This window comes from Protopterus annectens, chromosome 1.part0 (genome assembly GCF_019279795.1).
Source record: "Protopterus annectens isolate FY-2018-M chromosome 1.part0, PAN1.0, whole genome shotgun sequence".
Lineage (NCBI taxonomy): Eukaryota > Metazoa > Chordata > Ceratodontiformes > Protopteridae > Protopterus > Protopterus annectens.
Window position 1 is genome coordinate 691,247,092 of NC_056725.1, and position 22,670 is coordinate 691,269,761.

The window sequence follows — 22,670 nt, forward strand, 5'->3', positions numbered from 1 at the left end:
AAAATTTGTTTAGGATAAAAAATCCAGTTTTAGGATACATAGGAATTAAAATTCCTGTCAGGAATTAATTTGAAAGACAGAGCTAGTAGAAAATGCTGCTACCTTGTGGACATCTTGGCCACGCCCCATTCACTTGTTTTTTTGAAGTATTAAGTACATATGGAAATATTATTTACTATCATAGTTACAAACAAAAACTTGCAGTATCTTCAGTATATTGTAATACAAATGGATAGTGACCATGAGTTTCCTTGACACCCACTACAGCATTTCACACCATATCCTTCTATAGCATGTAGCTCTCAGTAATGAAAATATGAACATAAATATGAAAACTTGAATAGTAAGTCTCAAAAAGTGAATAATTTCTCTACTGTGGGACATCCTACATTAACAATCTTAATATAATTTTAATTTATCCTTGCCTTTTCTAATACTGCCTATTATTAGCTGGTAAGACACTTAGTTAAAGAAAACAAACCCAGAAAAGTTATGGATGCTTTAAAGAGCTGTGGGTGTTAAATGGACAAATACATAAAAGGTGTTATAGGCATGAATGAAATGATATTCAGAATTGCAAGGCATTACCATAGATATCTACCATTAGAGACTAGATGGTGCCTATTAGGGGAAGAGTTGCATAGAACAACCATTTTTGGCATCAACTGTGGTGCATAGTATCCTCTAGATTGGGGAACATGGATCACAGACAGCACTTTGTGTCAGGGCTAGTCACTCAGTGGTGTAAAATTTGACTTTAGGTGGTTTGGTTCTGTTGACCAATGTTGACATAAAGCTGTCAGTCGGTTTAGGACCTGGCTTACACCAACCTGCATCAGAATCCATGATAATGCTGTGAAGGGCATATGTGCTCCTATGGCCAGGGTGTACCCACCATAAAAATTGGAGCAGCCTTGGTCAATAAATTATTGGCCAGTTGGTGTCCCATTACCCAGCTTGAGTTATCTGAGCGTCCTGTCAAACTAAGGATTGCTACACTCAATATATGTTTACTGACAGGTCAAAGCTTGAAAGTAAATGACATAATAGTAATGAAGAGGCTGGACAGCCTGTGAATCCAGGAGACAAGCTGGAATTGGAATCCAGAGTCTACTACTCAGAAGGAGAACAGACTAGAAATGGTTTGTGAATTGTGGTGAGGACAGTGAGGAATGCCATCAGAAATCATGACAGACTCATGGCAACCAGGCCATGGGTAAGGATAAGGAAGTATTCATAATGTCAGCCTATGCTCCATAACACAGTTGTGACAGTGAAGAAAAGAGTGCATTTAGACATCAGACACAGGACCTATGAGATGAATTGGTGTTGAAAATGTGTGGCCTGAATGCACATGTTGGGACAGACACAACAGGATATGAGGACTGCTTGGGTCCATGTAGATGGGGCAATAGTCCATTCTAGATTTTTGCCTGGCAGATCACTTGGTAGTGGTGAACACATGGTACAGCAATAGAGACAGTCACAAGATCACATACAAGAGCGGCCAATATGTAACTCAGGTAGACTTCCTTCTAGTAAGTAAAGGAATTAGGATAAAATCAGTTATTAAAAAGTCATCTCCAAAGAAACAGTGAGACCACATCATAAACCACTGGTTGGCATAATCAGTTGTAACAGAGTGGTCAGAAAAGGCTCTATGGTCAACTGAAACAAGCCTGAAGAACTGGAAGCTGAGTGGATAGAAAGCCAAAGATTTGAAGGAATTACTCAGGACTCTAACACTTCAGAAAGAAGAAGAAACAAGTGGAGCTGAAGACGAATGACAGCACCTAAAACAGTATGTGTGAGGGCTACAGAACAAATATGTGGTCAAGCCAGGCATGGAAACAGAGTACATAAGGAAAGCTGGTGGTGGAATACAGAAATCCAGGAAGTCATCAAAAGAAACAAGGATTGCAAGAAAAATTGGGAGATAAAAAAAATGGACCATGCTAAGAAGGAATATTGATTCGCTAACAAACAGACTAAGAAAGGAGTTGCAATATCAAAGAATAAGGCATCTGAGGTACTCTATGAGCTTCTGGAAAGTGTCTCAATAGATGGCACAAAGAAAGTCTATCAATTGGAAAGGCAAAAACAGAAAGATGAAGATTTTCAGACACCGTTCTTAAGGACTGCCAACAACAACCTACTCACCAGTCCACAAGATATCAAAGGCAGATGGAAGGAATATTTCCATTAGTTTCTGAATGAAGGTAACTCCAAAGAACATGTACTGTCTTAGAGACAGCCTATGATGAAAAAAGAGGAGGAGCACACCCTAGAAGAAGCAAGAACAGCACTAAGGAAAATGAAGTCAGGGGAAGCAGCAGGCTCAGATGAGGTCACAGCTGTTATGGATCAAGATATTGTGTAAGAAACAGTAGAAATGTCTCCTGAGGGTACTCACAGCAATGAGAGAAAGGTGCATCTCATATGATTGGAGAATAAGCATACTAGTGCCAGTGTACAAGAACAAACAGGACATCCACAACTGTGGGCAGTACAGAGGTATCAAACTCCTGTCACACTGCATGAAAGTTCTGCAGATGGGTGCTTGATAAATGGATATGCAGAGTAGTAGAAAGTAGGATGGGAGATGAGTAGTTCAGATTCAGATCAGTTTGAAGCACAACTGACCCAATGTTTGCAATAAGGCATACAGCTGAAAGAAGCTTAGAGATGGAGAGTATGAGACTAACTGGGTATTCCTGAATTTGAAGAAAACATATGACAAGGTAACAATAAAGCTGATTTGGACAGTCCTGTGGCGGCTTGAAGTCCCATAAACATTGGTAGAATTAGTGCAGGCTATGTACAAGCCAATGGCGCAAGTATGAATAATGTTTGGTCTAACAGAGGGTTTCTTAGTGCGAGTGGGTGTGCATCAGGGCTCAACTCTGAGCTCAATGCTGTTCATACCGATGGTGGACTACATTAGCAGACATATTTGAGGGAACAGATCAACAAAGGTGTAGACAATGCAACATTACAAGCAGACTCTGAGCATGAGCAGAAGCCAAAGTAGCTCCAAGTGCAGAAAAGGTCAAAAAGAATAGATTACAATAGTTAGGGCACATGTGCAAAAAAGCAGAAAACAATCTGATGAAGAAGTTTAGTACAAGCAGGAAAAAAGCAAAAAATATCAAGGGTGTCCAGCAAAGAGATGGATGGATTGTGTAACAGAAGACCTGCAACAATAAGGCATGACTGTCAAGGAAGTCAGGAGAGTGTCATTGAATCAAAAGAGATGATGACAGTTGACATAACACCCTGACTCCATGAAGAAAAGGAAAAAACAGGGCTGATGATGATGAGTTGGTGTGTGTGTGTGTATATATATATATATATATATATATATATATATATATATATATATATGTGTGTGTGTGTGTGTGTATGTATGTATATATATATATATATATATATAAATATTATATATAAATATATATATATATATCTATATATATACGCACAAATATATATAGATATATTTATATATTTAAATATGTATTTGATAATGGCACACAAGTTCTTAAACAGCTAGATTTACTATAAAACAGCAAGGCAGTAAAGATTGAAGACTAAACATTGTTAACGCATAGGCAGAGAACACCACCAACCAATTTCTGAATCAATTTTAGAAGCAGATGTCATTAACAGTTATGCAGTAATCAGTCAAGACAACAGTATATTTCATCACAGCTGTTATTATAACTGCGATTACAATAGTTAAGATCAATGTAATGTTATTAAAATCATGGATAAACTTAAGCTTATCTTAACACAAGTGATACTTTACAGGAAAAATGTCTGCAGCTCTCATCTCATTTAATGTAAACTGTTTAGGAACTACCTGTATAACATATGCTACATCCTACTAAGTGCTAGTATAAAACAGTACAGCAGTAAAGATTATTATGAATGTATGTTATCTATATCATGTCAACTGTATCTCCTGAATTTATGTTTTCTGTACACTACTAAGTAATCAGAAGTTTTTCTATACTAAGCCAGTGACAATGAAAATATATTATGAATGTTCCAAAACAAGAAGGAAGAAAAGCGACTACTGCTGGGTTTCCAATTTTACTTATCTAGATTACAGAACAGTGCATTGTTCCAGCTCCCTCAGGCTATGTAACACTGCATTAACTACCTCTCTGATTTCTGACTGCAGATACTGCGTGCATGAAGGCATATCAGATCACACTTTTATGTCATAACACATGCAGGAATAGAGAGAAGTGATAAAGATCTTAGGAAGAAAGTGTTTTCAAAAGAAATCTTGCTCATGATATGAAGATTCATTAATGGATAAATGACGGGTTGCTTACATTGTTGTCATTATCTTTAACATAGCTTTAAGGAAAAATGAGAACAGAAACGTACAATTAAAGAAAAAATTACCTGAGTAGCCAAAACCTGAATATCATGTTCAAATGTATTTAGTAGCCTCTGGAGGGTGTCTGCAGAGGACTTTGTATCCCGTGATGTCACTTCTGGGAGCTGCTTCTTCTTTTCTTCAATCTGACTAAGGACATCCTTTGCATCATTGAAAAATCTGTGCAACTCATATGAAGCTGCTAGCATCTGTGCACGAGTCTCCATGAGCTCAAGTAATTCTGCCCAAGCTTCATTCACACCATCCTTCCACTCTGCAATGGTAGCAGCATCAGAATGTCCAAAGTCGATGAGTTCGTCAACCATCTGATTCACAGCAGATACTCGCTCAAGACCAGTGCTTCCAGTCTCATTAGCAAACTTCATAAACTTCTCCTGTAGAAGCTGGAGAAGGTGAGAACAAATCAGAAGAGCTCAGTCATTAAATGTATGTCAAATGCATAAACAGAAAAAAGAGAAGCCTAGAATACTGCATGATATGACATAAACAGCTTTAAACAGCCACTCTGACTCATCTTACAACACCATGTAGTAAGTAACACTGTACAGTAAACTCTTAATCGGAACTCAAGCAACCGGCAAAAAAAATTGAAGAAATACAGTACAATTTTCATGTGTTGTACTTTCTGCCCCCCCCCCACGCAGAAACATGCCTTATGTTTTTAGAGTTTTAAAAAGGAAGGTAGTAATAAATTCCCTCTCTCCCCAACCTGAGAACAAGTCAAACCAAACAAATAGTATAGGGTACAGTATTAGTCAGGCCTATTTTTAATAGTAACTCCCAAGCAACCAGAAACTACAGTTATCCAGCATCTTCCAATCCCCATGGGTGCTGATTAACTGAGAGTTTACTGTATAAATAAAAACGTACAATGATGGCATAACAAGTTAGAACCCATTAGCGGAACCTTTTTCTGCCTTCCAGCAACATGCTGATAGTTTGAAATGAAACTGGCCTGTGAAGCAGAGCAGTTAAACAATATAACAAAACATACAGAAATGTATCCAGAATTTACACTTATTTTTTTTTAACTGCTATGTCCCTTTTGATAACCAGAGTAGAAATCAATAGGCTGGAATGATAAAGGCAGGCATACATTTGGTGTACTTTAAAAAATTGGCAAAGTTGTAAACTTACTTACAAAATACAGAGAATTACCCACCAGGATCCTAGATGTGCCAAAGGAAATGCTTTGCTGGGTTGGGGGATGGGGTAATGGTTAAGGTGTTTACAGGGTTTGAGTCTCACCTGTAAAAGACAAAATTGCCTATGCTTAAAGAGACCCAAAAGGGTAGTTAGCCTAATACTTACTTCTGAAACGGTGATAAATGTGCATATAAAGTCATGTATCAGCATGTCTTAAAATATCTGTGTTTCATTACATATTTTGTCTCTAACTACAGATTGAACTAAATCTGTACAAAACTGTATATAAAATCATTAATTGTCTCAGTAAAGAAATCTGTCATATATAAAGCAGTGCATTTTTTTTTTGCTGCCCAGCAAGCTGTATCTGTTGACAAAAAACTGAGCTTGGAATCTGCTTAATTAAAGTCAGTGTATCACTGTGTGTTTTGTACTTCTAGAGTGCCTGTATAGTTAGGTGTACAGTTTACAAATATGACTGTCAATGTAAAACTCACTGAAAAATTGATGTTCGAGTTGTGTCATGCACAAGAAGACACAAACTAGTATGAGCTGAGGAAATATTTGTGATATTTGTTAACAAGACGTCTTGAGACTAAAATGCAGAGATTAAGGAATATACAGTGGCAGAAATTACATATGCAGGCATGCTTGAGTTTTAAATTGGTTCCGCGAGGTTTAAGGGTGTTAAAAATGCCAACCTTTGGAACAGAGTATCCAGAATTACTTTCCACCTGGCAGAAACTTAACCTGGATACCAGCTTTGCCTATATCAACATTTTAATTGAACAATATTGCCTGGCTGAGAAAAATTTATTAACAGAGATAAATACTATAGAAGGTGAACTGTTGAAACTGCTCAATGAAAATGAACTGAGCAGTATGTATCAAGATCTCAAACAAATTTTGCTGACACTCGATAATAAACTTAGACAAGACAAGAAGAGAAAATTGGAACGAGATTTTTTCGATTTCCAAAAAGGCCAGGTCTTTGCTTGGCCAAGGGATAAGCAGCAGCCTTTGGGTAATCGGCAGAACTATACAGTCGCTAATTTTAAATCTAAGCCAGTGCTTCAGAACAGTAAACTACCAGTGAGCAACGCCCCTTTGATGATGTCATCAAATGAAGACGCTATACCGACCGACACAACGACACAAGCTGCCAGTATCACTACAAACGCTCCGGTTTCTACTTCTGTGGCTGTGAAACCGAAGCAAATCACTGTAGAAGCCATGATCCATTCTGCCAACTCAGATAATAGGGACACCCATGCACTACTTGGTCCCACAAGTGATTTTGCGGCTAAATACCAACGAAGGAAACAGACGAGGCTAGACTCTTTTATTGGAGCTTCTGAAGATGAGATATTCGGTGAAGGTGAAGGTTTTCCTTCTTTCCCTTTACCGATAAAACCGTTCGAGAGAAGAACTTTGTCACCCTTCAACAGGAAGAGAAAGAACACGGAGGAATTTGTCCCATACCAGAAGAAAATGATGAACTTTACCAGCATGACCTGATTATTAACATCTCAAGGTATGAACTAAATCTTCATGAAACTTCATTATTGAACAAGGGGTTAAGCTTTATCCCTCTTGTTCAACAGACTTTGTCGACATACTGGTGGACATTAAATTGTTCACCAGAAATTTAGGGTTGAAGTTAATGTATGGACATAATGATTTGAATGTTGATTCTACAGCATCCAATAATTTTAATTTTAAGAAACCGTCTGTTTTATACCACAGCCTCATCCCTCTTGGAAGCCTTTGAGAAGGCATGCGAAAGTGATTTATTTACTTTGTATAATAATAATAAATTGAAACTGGAGTTTCACAATCTGACGTTGCATGAGAGGAAGCTATTGTTAGTTTACAGAGTAACAATGACATCATTATCATAAGGCTGATAAAGGGGGCGCCATTGTCATTATGGATAAGAACATATACACCAATAAAATGCAAGAAATGTTGATGGACAAAGATACATACACTCCCCTTGACTGGAATGCACTCAATAATTTAATTAGGGAAGTACATAGTACGCTATACGATATGTCATTATGTAAAACTATAGACAAGGAACTCTATGTTTATTTTACGGTAGAGAATCCTTTGGTTCCTACTTTTAGGGTCTCCTAAAGTGCATAAAACAGAGATAATCCCCTTTGAGACCCATTGTATCTAGCAAAGGATGGCTCACAGAACCACTTTCCATCTATTTGGACAAGATGTTCAAACCGATTGTGACCAACACTAATTATATTTTAAGGGACACGCAACAGTTTTTAGAGAAATTATCTGACTTAAACAGATTACAGTTGCTTTCAAGTGATGACATTCTTGTAACACTTGATGTGACATCATTATTTACATCAATACCAAATGATGTTGGTATTGAATATGTGCGTCAGTTCCTTTTGGCACATGACATAGCTAATACAGATGTTATGAAATGGATGAGCCTCCTAGAATTAGTTCTTGAGAACAATGTTCTGCTCTATGACAATAAGTATTTTTTGCAAACCAAGGGGGTAGCCATGGGGACCCCTTGTGCCAACACCTATGCCAATTTGGTGTTGGCACAATGGGAAGACACTTATGTATTTAATCATGCTTTATACTGTCAACACTTAAAACATTATAGTAGATTTGTTGACGATGTGTGTATTGTATGGGGGGGATCAGTTACATTACTAACAGACTTTGTTAGATACTTGAATGCCACTACTGATTTTCTGAATTTTGAATGCAGCTACTCTGTTTTGGAGATTGTATTTTTGGATGTTAAGCTAACTAAGGGAACCCATGGCATAGACACTGAGTTATTTAGGAAGACATGTTGGAAAAACAACTTACTGCACCGCAGCAGCATGCATCCCAAACATATACACAAAAACATTCCCAAGAATCAAATGTTACGGGCCTCTAGATTAACCACTCAAGAGTCTACCTTTAATAAACAGAAGACTATACTTAAAAAGAATTTTTTAGAAAGGGGCTATAAAGAGACAGAAATACATGAAGCAATAATTCATGGGGATATTCACAGAGTAGGTAAGGGCACTCCGTTTTTAAGGAGAGTAGATGATAATGATGGGTTGAACATCAAAACCAATCCCCCAGCAGTAAACAGACTGATTATTCCTTATACTAATATCAATAATCAAGTAAGGCAGGTTATAGGAGACAATTGGAAATTACTCTTGATGGATGAGAAAATAAAAGACTTAGTTGATACTAGACCAACAATATCTTATAGAAACATGAAGTCCCTAGATAGGAGACTATGTTATGAAAATCTTAACAAGGTCAATACTTTTCCACATAAGACAGGAACCTTTGCATGTTTAAGTTGTAAGCAATGCAAATATATAGCTGCAACTGATAAATTCATACATCCACACACAGGGCGTGAATATTCGTTCAAGGGATATGCATGTTGTAAAACTAGAGATGTTATATACCTCGCTCAATGCCAACAATGTACACTTTTTATGTTGGTAAAACCAATAGGACATTACGTGAGCGAATAAGAGAACACATCTATGCAATTGATAAACAGAATACAACAAATGCCCTAGCACGACATGTTTTAGATAAAGGATCTTCACATTGTTTTAAATTCATGGTCCTTGAGACTTTAACAAGAACTAATAGGCTAGGTAACATTAAAAGCCACACAGAAGGGATAGAGAACAAATGGATTCTTAGGCTACAAGCCCATTTTATGGGCTCAATGATAAGATATCCCTCAAACCCTTTCTAGCCAGTAGACCCTTGAACCACTGAATTCTACACATTTATATTATGTATTCAATATACATGTTTTAATATATGTTTTAATATATGTTTTAACATATGTGTTTTTAACTCTTGAGTCTATTTATGTGTGTTTTCACAAGTTTACTATATGTGCTTTCATAAGCTTTGTAGAATTTAGTAAGACATTTATACTCAGACTTGTTTGAATTTGTAAGCATCATTAACTACATCAATTACACCTTGTGGTCTTTAATCAATTAAGGTGCAATGTACTATGGTATATAAAGGGATGCATTATTCATACATCTTTAAAGGTCTGAAGAAGCGTTACACCAACGCAAAGCTTACCTGTCTATTTTTATACCTGTTTGTCTTAATAAAGGACAGTCTGTGGAAGATTTGGTGAGATTTATTTGCAGCCTGGTGCACTCCTCACTTTTGGACTACATTTTGATATTTTTTCGTTTTGAGGGTGCTTTGCTTGTCAGGTAACTTTGTTTTTACCTAAAGTTGTAAACTTACTTACAAAATACAGAGAATTACCCACCAGGATCCTAGATGTGCCAAAGGAAATGCTTTGCTGGGTTGGGGGATGGGGTAATGGTTAAGGTGTTTACAGGGTTTGAGTCTCACCTGTAAAAGACAAAATTGCCTATGCTTAAAGAGACCCAAAAGGGTAGTTAGCCTAATACTTACTTCTGAAACGGTGATAAATGTGCATATAAAGTCATGTATCAGCATGTCTTAAAATATCTGTGTTTCATTACATATTTTGTCTCTAACTACAGATTGAACTAAATCTGTACAAAACTGTATATAAAATCATTAATTGTCTCAGTAAAGAAATCTGTCATATATAAAGCAGTGCATTTTTTTTTTGCTGCCCAGCAAGCTGTATCTGTTGACAAAAAACTGAGCTTGGAATCTGCTTAATTAAAGTCAGTGTATCACTGTGTGTTTTGTACTTCTAGAGTGCCTGTATAGTTAGGTGTACAGTTTACAAATATGACTGTCAATGTAAAACTCACTGAAAAATTGATGTTCGAGTTGTGTCATGCACAAGAAGACACAAACTAGTATGAGCTGAGGAAATATTTGTGATAAGGAACTAAACCTTGAAAACAACATACATAATGAAATCAGAAACTGCATCCATACATGACTGAAACTATGGCTGTTGAAAGGCCTTTAACATAAAATCAACCTGTATATTTGTGTAGCATATAAGTGTATGAAAAGAAAACTGCATAAACGGAATACAGTCCTAGAAATGAGTTGAGATTCTCTCCTAACTTGCACTGGCAATTAAATGTACTGAGTTGTTTTTCGGAATAAAAATCTGTCTGCTTCAGTAGAAGAACAGTTGTCTGTGAGTCGTGTATTTCCTGACAGTTTTGTACACATTACCATTCTTAATATGTGTAATATATACCATACCTGTTACTAACCCTAAAGAATTCCCAGTAATCGGCATTCCTGCAGGGTTGCTACATTGGTCATACTTGACAACACTGATCTCTCCTAAGTAACTAATATGAACAATTACATCACTATGCAATCGCTTTCCAAACTTAAGGTACACAGGTCTTCCAGTTGTCTATCACTCATGAAAAATAACAGAATGCTACAAAAGCAGGAGGCATTCACTTTAACCCAGATAAAACTACCTGTTAAACACACTCACTTCAACATAATTTCACAAAAATCTTTCCATGACACAATTAAACTTAGCCAGCATTAAAAAAAATTAAAATATATTTGAAGACTGAATATTAATCACAAGTTTTGAATCCTAGTAGTAAACAAAATAGCACTAATCAAAATTATGGGACAATACCTGCAAGAGTTATACAAATCCTGGCCAAGAAAAAAATCTCCTTCTTATGGTTGATCTAAATTTAAATTGGCTAGGTGTCCCCAAAACCAAGATTGATAGTACAATCAATACACAACCTTGATAATCACGCATATCAAATATCAATTTTTTTACCTGGTATTAATGACTCTAACATCTTTCTCTGATGAATCAACATCACAGTTCAATCAGATGCCCTAAGTGAGTACTGTTTCTTCACAACAAGGCAGTCCTTCAAGTTTAAAAAATATCTTCAATCCTTAAATCAGTGATAGATAACATAATTAACTGGAAAAAACTACCACTGAGTTAGAAACACAGAAATGGAATTCAATCTACTCTGACAACAATACTGTACAGTGTTGTCCAAACTTGTTAATGTTGTAACTCACTGGTCCTGTGGTTTTTACTGGTGTTTTATTGTGTAGAAACCATTCTGTGAATTATCAGTTTTTACAGTTTGCTGTATATGTGAACAGCTGCATGCCCTGAAGTATTTTTAAGAAGGAATCCAGTAAGCTGTGCTTGTTCACATCAGCCTAAAAGTGATTTCAAACATTTGATACACCAAAAATAACTGGAAATTTTTTTTTTGCATTTTTACACTAGCTGCACATTACGTTATTAGGTTAATTCTTTTGAATTTAAGCTTTTACCTGCTTTTTTCCCCATTTAAAATCATTGCACTGATGTACTTAGCTTGGCTCTCACCTTGAATGGTAGCCATTGTGAGACAGTAGCAGTTGTTTTCATCATTTGAGTACATTAACTACTGTTATAGCCAAGCACTAACTGGCAGAAATGAACAGATGCTTTTCACTGGTCCTCTAGTTTTTACTGTTAGCTATATATACTGAGGCCAGCTGTGCACAGCCACCATAGTTGTAGCTCAATAATCATTACAGCGTGGAAGTGAAGTTTTCACCAAGTCACTATTGCAAAACTCCTTCTTCCTTCACCTCACTGAAAACTGGCAGTATGGACAGTAGAGAGAAAGACAGCAGACTGTCAGCCTTCTAGCACTTAGTATCATAAGACAGTGTAAGAACTGCTTCATGCTCACTGAAAATGAACTCATTTAACCTAATATATTATATATGTGAGAGGATCACACAGATAGACTAACTTGGAGAGAGTCCTCCAAACTTCAGTGTAGACAGACAGCATCACAGTGCTTTACCCCATCTGTAAAAATGCAATATCCTCATGCTGATAAAGCTAAACTGACATATGCAAATGCCATAAAAAGTCAATACCAAAGCCTCCTAGAACTCTGAAGATCAGGCACCAAATATATACCTACTAAAATCATCCCACCTCATCAAAATGTCAACAACATCCAATGTCCAACAGGAGTAAATCAGCATCTGAAAACATCCAAGTAATTGCTGGCCAGGATTACTGACTTATCAAAGTGCCCTTAAGAACTTCTCTACCAGTAAGTATGACTACTACATGACTGTAGTCCATGTGAATGTGAACAAAGTAGATGCAGAAAGACATGACAGAACTTGGTATACAAGCTTTAGTCAAGAGAAAGAATCTGATTTTTTTTTTTATTTTATTTTCACTTTGTAGACTGGGTTAGTCCCACTAGGCCATTGCCCTCTACAGTGGACACTCAAGGTGGTACTTCATACTAAGTAGGATAAACCTGGCCAGGACACCAAGGAATGTCTCCCACTCTTTGTCGTATGGGAATTTGGATTTGTAACTACACTTTCTGTTTCCAGTCTGGGCATGCAGGCAGCTTGGAGATTCAAAGAGCAATGTGGAGGAGAACAGTGCAAGTGATAATGGAAGCAAGCAGGAGGAGTGTGAAATGATAGTGAGGACAATTAAACCTTCCCAAGAAAGTTTATTATGGAGAAGGATGTCACAAAAGTAGAGGAGCGGGAAGAGGGTAAGGTGATACAGGAAGGAATACAAGAGCAGGAGTGTGAATCTACACAGGATAAGGAGATGTTATTTCAGCAAAAATTGCTCAAGCATGAAGGAGAATCACAGATGAAATGCAGTGTTACAACCCTCCAGCTGGGATGATTGCACAATGGTGTATCTGAAAGACTTAATCTAACACAGAGAACCAGAAAATGAAAAGGCAATGTTGTGGGGCAAAATAATGGAAAGAATACAAGAGGAGGAAATACAAGAAATAAGGAGAGAAAAGAAGAAATCATATGCACAAACTGTAAGACAGGGAGAAAAAAAAGATGAAAAATGGAAATGAAAAATTGTGTAAGAGTAAGCAATAAGATGGAAAAAGAACTGGATAGGTATGAAATATTGTGGAACATTATCTCACTGCTGAGTATCAAACCCAGAGAGGTAAAGAACATCTATTTACATTAATAAAGACTCTTTTTGTGACATTTTATTTGAAGAAGCACAGTATGTGGGGAAATTTTTAGAACAATACAAAAAAAATAAAATGATAATTCTTGGAACTTATATGTTGTACAGGTATTCAATACAGAGAAAATAAGAGAATGTATATACAATTTCATACAGAGGTAGAAAAAGACATTCTAAGATACGATTTACATTGCATCCAGAAGTGTAATGAACATTATAAAGATTTATGACAACAGAGGTTTATAGACTGGGAATGGGAATGTGGAGGTATTTTTCAAATGCAAAATGAAAAGATATTACATGTGCCTAGCATAATCAAAAGGGAGGGAAATAAGGAGGTTGTACACTACCGGGGACAACCAAAGGCATGTTTGCTCTGTGGTAAACATGACCATTTAATCAGTAGCTGTGATGAAAGAAAATGTTTTATTTATGGTAAAACTGGTCATGAAGCAAAAAAATGTAAACAAATAGGACATTCATATATGAACTGTGAAGTAAAAGGGAAAGACACAGAAGATCAAGTAAAAGTGAATGCTTTACTAGATAACATAGAAAAGACATAAAAAAGAGGAAGACAGCAGTGGAAGCAAAACAATACACAAGGAAAGAAGAAACAAGTAATTCAAGTAAAACAGGAGAAAATAAGAGGGTCAGAATCAAAAGCAAAAGGAATTAAATTGGGAAAAGAGGGAAAGATAGAACATGTAAATTTAAAAATATAGGTATAGAAGAAAATAAGAAAAGAAAAGGATAAAAATAAAATATTCTCCACAAAGTGAGAATATTGGCTATAAGTATGAACAGTATAAAGAATGTAAAAAAAGATTAAGGCTATTATAATGGCATAGATTGCTGGATATGGATATCGTAATATTAATAGACATAAGAGTTTTAATGGAAGGAAAGCTTACTCAAGTAAATGAACTATGGGAAAGTGAAGTTACATGGAATATAGGAGAAGAAAAATATTCAGGTATAGCAATTTTAAGCAAAGAAATTATAGAAACGTTGCCTTATACATTAGTAATATTGGGAAGAATGCTAATATTGGATATAAAATGGAAGAACCGAATACTCAGAACTGTAGCACTGTATGTGTATGTTCTACAGAAGCAAAGGGAGATTATGTTTAGAAAAATGATGTTAGCAATAATATGCAAATAATACTGTGAGATTTTAACTGTGATTTAAGCCACAGTTGAAAAGAAGGGCAGATGTCAAGATTACTTTGGAAATATTTAAAGTGGAAAGATGTATTTATGGAACAACAAATATTGGACATACAAAAGGGATAATTTGAGAACAGAAATCAATGTTATAGTATTGTAGAGAAGTGTTACATAAAGGAATATAAATAACAGTTGTTTTTCAGATTATGTAGCAATCTGGATAGAGAGTCAAGAAAAAGGAGGATATATAAAATTGGTAGAGGCATCAAAAGAATAAAATGAAACAGAATTGTATGGTTTTGTAAGACAGTAATTATTCAATTATGAGAAGATTTTACAAAGAATGGACAGGTTAGTGGATAAGTTTAAAAGAAAGTGTAAAAAGAGGTATTGGAATGGCAAAAGATGAAAAGAGTATAATTGCAATTATAAGGAAATCAGTGATCAAGGCTTTAAAGATATAAGTAACAAAGAAAAACTAGAAAAAGAAAAAAGTTAAATGAAATAAATCAAGAAAAAATCAGAACGATGCTATTCAAGCAAATATGTTTTTACAAAGAAAAAAGGAGGAAGTAGCACCTTCTCTAAGCATGATGGTAAAATAAAATAAAAGAATAATAAGATAGCTAAGAGATAAGAAATGACATATAGTCAATATACAAAAAGAAATAATGCATGTAATAAAAAACATATTTTGAAAACACTTCACAAATATGAAGCTATAGGGACAACTAAATGGAACTTTAACAAATTAACCGAAGAAGATATCAGGATGATGGAAGAAAGATTACAATGACAGAAATAAAAAAAAAAACAAAAGGAAAGGGACTCAAGAACTTTTAATGATAAGAAAAAATGGCAGAAGATGTGCCAGACAGAAAAGCAGAATCCAAAATTTTATAGGGAATGTAAGTAAAGTGTTTGATAAGATACAACATGAAGTATTACAGGGGATTTTAAAAGAATATAAGTAGAAAAATAATTAATATTTTTGTTTCATAATATAATAAAAACAAAGCAAGATTAGTGGTTAATGGCTGGTTGAATGGGAAAATGGAAATAAGTAGTGGTATAAACCAAGGATGTCCAGCAAGTAGTCTCTTATTTGCATTAATCATTAATGCAATTCTTAATGAAGTAAACCTAACATTAAAAGACAATAAATATTGCACAGCAGAGGGAATTCAGATTCCAGTAATGTTTTCTTTTGCAGGTAATTTAGAATTAATTGTAAAAAATGAAGAATGGATGAAACCTATTAAGACACTAAGTAAAGAATTAAGGATACTGAATATTAATGAGGAAAAGAATAAAGGATTTGGATGTCAGGCAAAATAGAGGGTTTTCAGTTCAATAAAGAAGAAATAGAAATTTCAGGAATAAAATTTGGTAATGAACAACAGAGATTGACACAGTGGAAGAATATAATACATAAAATATGACATATTTGTATATTCTGGAGAACATTCAAACTTACGTATAAAAACAGCATATGTACTTGACTCGGTGATATTAGGTAAGATAGTACATGTAGCAAGTGTGTTTATGATACCAATTGAATTTGAGAAATAATTACTGTGTTCTTTACATTTATGTGTGGATCAAGATGAAATCCAATTAAAAGAGGAACTATTTATGTTATGAAAAAGTAGAAGGATTTGGTTTAATAAATCCATTTGTGCACACAGCATTATTGAATTTGTATAAACTACTGATATGGATAAAAGAAAAAGAGAAAACACTGATAGTTAAGATAATAAAAGAAAAGTATAAAGAAATGTGGGAGAAACTTAAACACATAAAAAATGATAAAGGAATTACAAGCACAGACATGAAACTATATCAAAAGAAAATATTGTTATGGAAGACTGACAGAAGTAATATATAAATAAATCGAAAGGAATGCTATGAAAATATAACAAATACATTTTATTGTACTTTTCCATGGAAGCATGTTGAAAAAAGTAAAATAAAAGCTATAAAAGGAAGAATGAATAACTGTGAAATATATTTTGAATGTGCAGATTTTCTGTGGAGATTATCCATAAATAAACTTCCAGTAAAGGCAAATATGCCATATAAAAATATAGGACAAACAGTTTGTACCTATTGTGGGGAAGTAGAAATTACTGAACATGTATTTTTGAAAAGTGAAAGAGTAAATCAACTATGGAAAAATATGTGAAAATGAGTGTATAAAGGAAATGAAAAGTGTAAATAAATATAAATATGGACATGATAGAATATGGGTACAATGAAAATGGGAAACAGAATGAAGTACATAAAGTACACAAAAAGGTGTTTTGTATAATATGGATTATTTGTAATGAAAGAATAAATGAAATAAGATTTAATGGAAAAGGGATAGTGTCAGAAATGTTGAAAAAAAAAACATCATTTTGGTTGTGGAAAAAAGAATGGGAGGAATCAAAAGGATAAAAAAGAGAAATATATGTAAAACAGTTGTAAATAATTATAAATAATCTGCATAAATTGTATATAATGTGTAAAATGTATATTATGAATTTTAATAAAGAACTCAATCTACATCATTGCAAGTGGGACCCATTCTGGAAAAGCACTTCCAGTTCCCAATCCAGGCATAGAGGTGGACCAGAGAAACAGGTAGGCAGATGGAGAGAGAGAAGGAGATGATGGAGTGGTGAAGCAAATGGAGACGAAGACAAATATCAAGACCAGAGAATATGTGCAGGATTCTGAGGAAATGTTTCAAAGAAATCTGTTTGATGGAGATGATTCAGCAAATGATGGATGTAGAATTACAACTCTTCAGTTGTGAGGGTGGCAGGATGATTTACTTAAATGGCGGTGCAGAGTGAGCCAGAAAATAAAGGAGATGTTTCCTGGGGGGACATTATGGAGAAAATACAAAAGGATGATGCAGAGACAATTCTAAAGAATAGCAGTGAGAAGGAAAAGAAAACATATGTAGAGAAAGTAAAAGAAGACAAAAGTTGAGTAGCAGAAAAGAAGGCACAAAAAATGAAAAATGGAAGTATGTGGTAAGGCTTCAAAATAATGAAGACAAAGAATGGACACGTATGAACAAGAGGTAAGAACATTTATTCTTATTAACAAGAGATATTTTGTGACATTATAGTCAAGACTGTTTTTTCAATGGAAAATTTTCTTGGAGAATATGAGAAAAAGAAATACTGTTACCCATGGAATCATTGTGCGATAAAAGCATTTAACAGGGGAAAAAAGAAAATTAATTTACAATTTTGGAGAGAGGTAGAAAGAAAGACTTTGAAAGAACATTTGAAAATTGTATTTAAAGTACTGGACACTGCAAATGTTCATGAGAAAATGGGTTTGTGGACTGGTGGCTGGGATTGTAATATTGTACTAAAAATAGAAAGAAAATGTTATACAATGTAGAGGGGAATACAGGTGTCAAAATACCAGGGCAACACAAAAGTTTTTTTGGAAAATAAGGACATTTGATAAGTAATTGTGATAACAGAAAATGTTATATTTGTGGAAATGGGGCATGATGCAAAAAATTGGCTTGAAATGTTATCAATGTAACAAAATTGGACATTTATGGATGGATTGCAAATATGAAAATAAGAGAAAGGAAAAGGAAAAAGAAAGAAAAGACATGGACAAAGAAAATAAATTTCAGAACTAAAAAGAGAAGAAAAATTAGATGAGAAAAAAAAGAGGACAGAGAAGGAGGTTCTGAAATAAGTGATGAAGAAGACAAATTGGGAGGTAGTACAAGAAAAGAAAATAATTATATTGGTAAAAGGTAAAACAGAGAGAAAGAAAATTTAAAGGGATAAGTACAAAAGACAAAAAGAAAGGAAATGGATGAAAAAGAAGATATACAGCTAATGATTGAGGGTTGGTATAATGGTTAGGTGTTTTACTCACAGACAGTGATTGATTCTTACCTTTGGGATGGAAATCATCTTGGCTTAAAATGGCCTATTAAGAAAGATAGCCTTATAATTGTCTACAAATTTTTGAAACCAGGAATCTAAAGAAAGGGAAAAAATAATTTTTTAGAGTGCTTTCTGTAAATGTGAATAGTATTACGAATATAGAAAGAAGACTAAGGATTTTGGAGTAGTGCAAAACGTGATGTACATGTCATTATATTAGAAGATACAATATTTTTAGAAATGAAGGAAGATTACAAAAAGAGAAAATATGGTGAGGAAAGATAATCTGGAATTTGTGAAATGAGAAATGTTCTGGGATAGTCATATTCTATAGAAATACAGTAAAGATATTAGATGTAAGTAGCAAAAATGTGAAGATTAACAACTGAAGATTTTAAATGGAAACCAATTGTAAAGAAAGGGAAAACTTATTTCATAAGATTTTAGACTATGTACTGATAAATATGAACATTATAACAAAAGACTTTAATTGTAATATGAGGCAAGTGTAAAAAAAGGAAATTAGATTAGAAAAATATTAGATGTTATAAGATGTGGTAAGTTAAAACATTGTGACAAAAATGCATGGATTTACAAAAGGAGTATTGTATAGAAGTGAAATAGACTATTTTACAGTATCAGAAGGTTTAGTTATAGGAGAAGGGGGTGTAGTTGAAACAGGACTTTCTGATCATCTTGTAATACGGCATTGCTAGATATAAAGTTAAACAAGGAATATATAAAAGGCTAGGAAATAAAAATGATAAATAAGACAGCATGGAATAAAATAGAAATAGATTAGTAATACATTTATGGAAAGATTATATTTCTAAGAGAACATTTTATAAATATTGGTCTGAATGATGGATATTTACAAAAAAATATAAAAAAAAATGTTTTTTTACAGTGGCAATGTGATGTGAGAAAGTAGAGAAAGAAATATATAAAAGAACATATGACGCAGGGGATGATTTAGAACATAATGATCAAAAGTACTTTGGCAATGAAAAAGAATGATATGAAAGAAATCAAGAAAAAATACAAAAGTTGTTATATAACTGAAAGATTTTTTTACAAGAAAAAGAGAAGAAGTATCATATTATTTAAGGAAATTAGTAAAGGAAGATGGTAGTGTAATAATTATATGCATTTATTCTGATATGCCACAAAAGTTCCTGCCTATCAAATTTTAATGCTATATCGGCTATATGGAATCAGAGAATAAGCAAAATTATGTTTAAAGGTAAATAAATTTTACAACAATATTAAGTAAAATCAGATGGTGGTTATGAAAAAAGGAGTGGGTGTCTGAATGTGTGTAAACATTTGTAAATCTGTATATACGTAAATATGTGTAAATGTGCAAATATTTTGTAAATATGAGCTCTTATATTCTTATCTGATGGATTCAGTTTTATCCTCCCTTCACCGGAAATGATATCAAGGAAAAGATAACCGAGATTCAACAGTTGGCTGAGTAGCTGCTGTTATTACAGTGGGATCCAGTATGTGTTTCCTTGATACAAGATGACTGACAATCCACCTTGCTTTGCAAAGGATGGTCTACACCTCCTCTTGTTCAAGAGTTACAGCATACTGGCCAAAGTGTCTATTGCCTTCACTCTACCTTTTTTTAGGCAATTCTCATCTAATGAACATCACAAATTAACCAACAAATAAAATCATAAATTGGAAAACAACAATGTGACCCTTATTAATGCCAGGAGTCATAAAAATGAAATGCTTGATCCTGAGGCATTTCAGCACCTTGAATGTGACCATGTATGTGTTGTCACCAAGATGTGGTTCAAATGTAATGAGAACACCTAATTCATACCAGGGCAGTGAATAAATGATGCCTTTAAGCCCACTGGTAACTGTGGAGTCATCTCAGTGCTCATCTAGGGTATTATCCTTTACAAAATTATACCCAGATATTCCCTCCCTCATGTGAACTCACAGAACCCTAGACAATGTCAGATTTTGCACTTATAGCTTGTTATCAATCCTCCACAGGATCATGAAAATTTCATGTCATTCATTGAAAATATCCCTGTAAGAAACTGATCTTTAATCCTTGGTAGCTTTAACTATCCCTCCATGGACTTTATAACCTACATTTTTAATGTAGGGTAGACTGGCTAAATGAAAACTCCCTGGAGCAAACTGACAGCATCCCTACCTGGGCAAAATATTCTGGACCTAGTTCTCCAAACTGATCCCTCCTTAGTTAAGTCAGAGTGACAAATGGTTTCTTATACCCTCAGAATATCCACCCACTCCCACCACCACTAAGCAACATTATCCTCTTTACAGACTTCAGAAAGCCAATCCTTTTCAACTGTATAATGAAATATCGAAATTCACCCATGTAAACCCACCCTGCACTGGACCTATGAGATGGAATCACATATACAGGGATCTATATGCTCATTTAAATAAATACATTGACAGGATAGCTCTTAGGCTCAAAAAAGAAGTTATGTCCTTACCATAACGTTCCATGTGGAGTGTTCATCTCGCCTGCTCCGAGTCAGCTGCATCGCAAAGCTCTGAATCTCAGAGAAGCTTGAGACCAGCCCATATCCCACAATCCTCCCTGCCATTACTCAGATCTAGTTTGCAAACAAACCAGACCAAAAAATCCAGCACCTTCGGTGCAAGAACTATACACTCTCTCAGGCATTCAGAGACACTCTCTCACCATAGCAATAACTAAGGGTAGAAACATATACCCCATGACACACAGGACCATATACCCCGGAAGGGGTTAAGACAAGTCGATCAGAATCTAATCCTACCAGTTCTTCCAAAACACGTGGGGAGGGGAAGGGAGGGAATGTAAGAACAAAGGCGAGATGAACACTCCACATGGAACGTTATGGTAAGGACATAACTTCTGTATGAGAGAGTGTTCAATCTCACCGCTTGTTCTTAAACACAGGTAGCGTCCCTAGCTCCATCTCCCCGAGTGATTTATGGAAGAACGTTCCTAAGCACAGTGGAACCAAACAATGTCCTGTCTTTGCAGACTTTGTCCACTCTATAATGAGTGATGAAAGTATGTGGCTTAGACCACGTGGCTGCTACACAAATAGTGTCCAAAGGCAAGCGAGCTGCATGAGCTAAGGAAGTGGAGATGGATCTGGTAGAATGGGCCTTAGGTTTGGTGGGTAAGGACTGATTTGATTTAGAGTATACAAAGGCTATACAATCAGCAAGCCATTTAGATAATGTACGTTTAGTAATTGCCATGCCCTTTTTATTGTCTGCAAATGTGATGAAGAGCTGATCTGTCTTCCTGTAAGCTTTGGTCCTATCCAAATAAAATCTTAATTGCCTGTGAACATCCAACTTGTGCAGCATATACTCCAATTTGTTAGTGTGGTTCTTGAAAAAGGTAGGGAGTTCTATAGATTGGTTAATATTCGTAACTGAACATACCTTTGGAAGGAAAGATGGATTTGTACGCAAAGAGAGACTATCTGGATGGAATATCAAGTAAGGTGGTCTGACCGATAATGCTTGCAACTCTGACACTCTGCGAGCTGAAGTCACAGCAACAAGGAACAGCGTCTTCCACGATAAGAACTTTAAGAGGCAGGATGAAGCAGGTTCAAAGGGTGGCAACATGAGTTGCGACAGTAACAAATTCAAGCTCCATGGGAAGAAAGGTTTTCTGACTGGCGGTCTAAGATGGAAGGTTCCTTTCATAAAGGCCTTACAAAGTCTGTGAGACATAATGGGAGAACCTTCCTCACCAATATGGAAGTTTGATATGGCCGCCAACTGTACTCTTAGTGTGGAAGTAGAAGCTCCGTTGTGAAAGAGGATAGATAAGAATTCCAAAACTTTATGTAGAGGATCTACCAGGGGGTCTAGGTGTTGGCTAGACGCCCAGTACACAAAGCGTTTCCACTTACTCCTGTAGAGTTTAGTAGTGGAAGCTTTATGAGAAGCAACCAGAATGTGTTGAACTGCCGGGGAGAGTAGATCAAACCTGGCTAGGCAGGGAAGCAGAGCAGCCAAGCTTGTAGTTTGAGGGACTGAAGAGACAGGTG

At 35.3% G+C, this 22,670-nt stretch overlaps 1 protein-coding gene across 1 annotated transcript in view; it reads right to left on the minus strand.

Annotated features, from left to right (window-relative positions):
- The window catches only part of LOC122794071 (spectrin beta chain, non-erythrocytic 4-like), a 1,992,331-nt gene that overhangs the window by 1,102,765 nt on the left and 866,896 nt on the right, over nt 1-22,670 (minus strand). Inside the window, exon 8 of the mRNA XM_044062212.1 lies at nt 4,414-4,791. Within this exon, the coding sequence (XP_043918147.1) occupies nt 4,414-4,791 (378 nt within the window). The remainder of the gene's footprint in view (nt 1-4,413; nt 4,792-22,670) is intronic.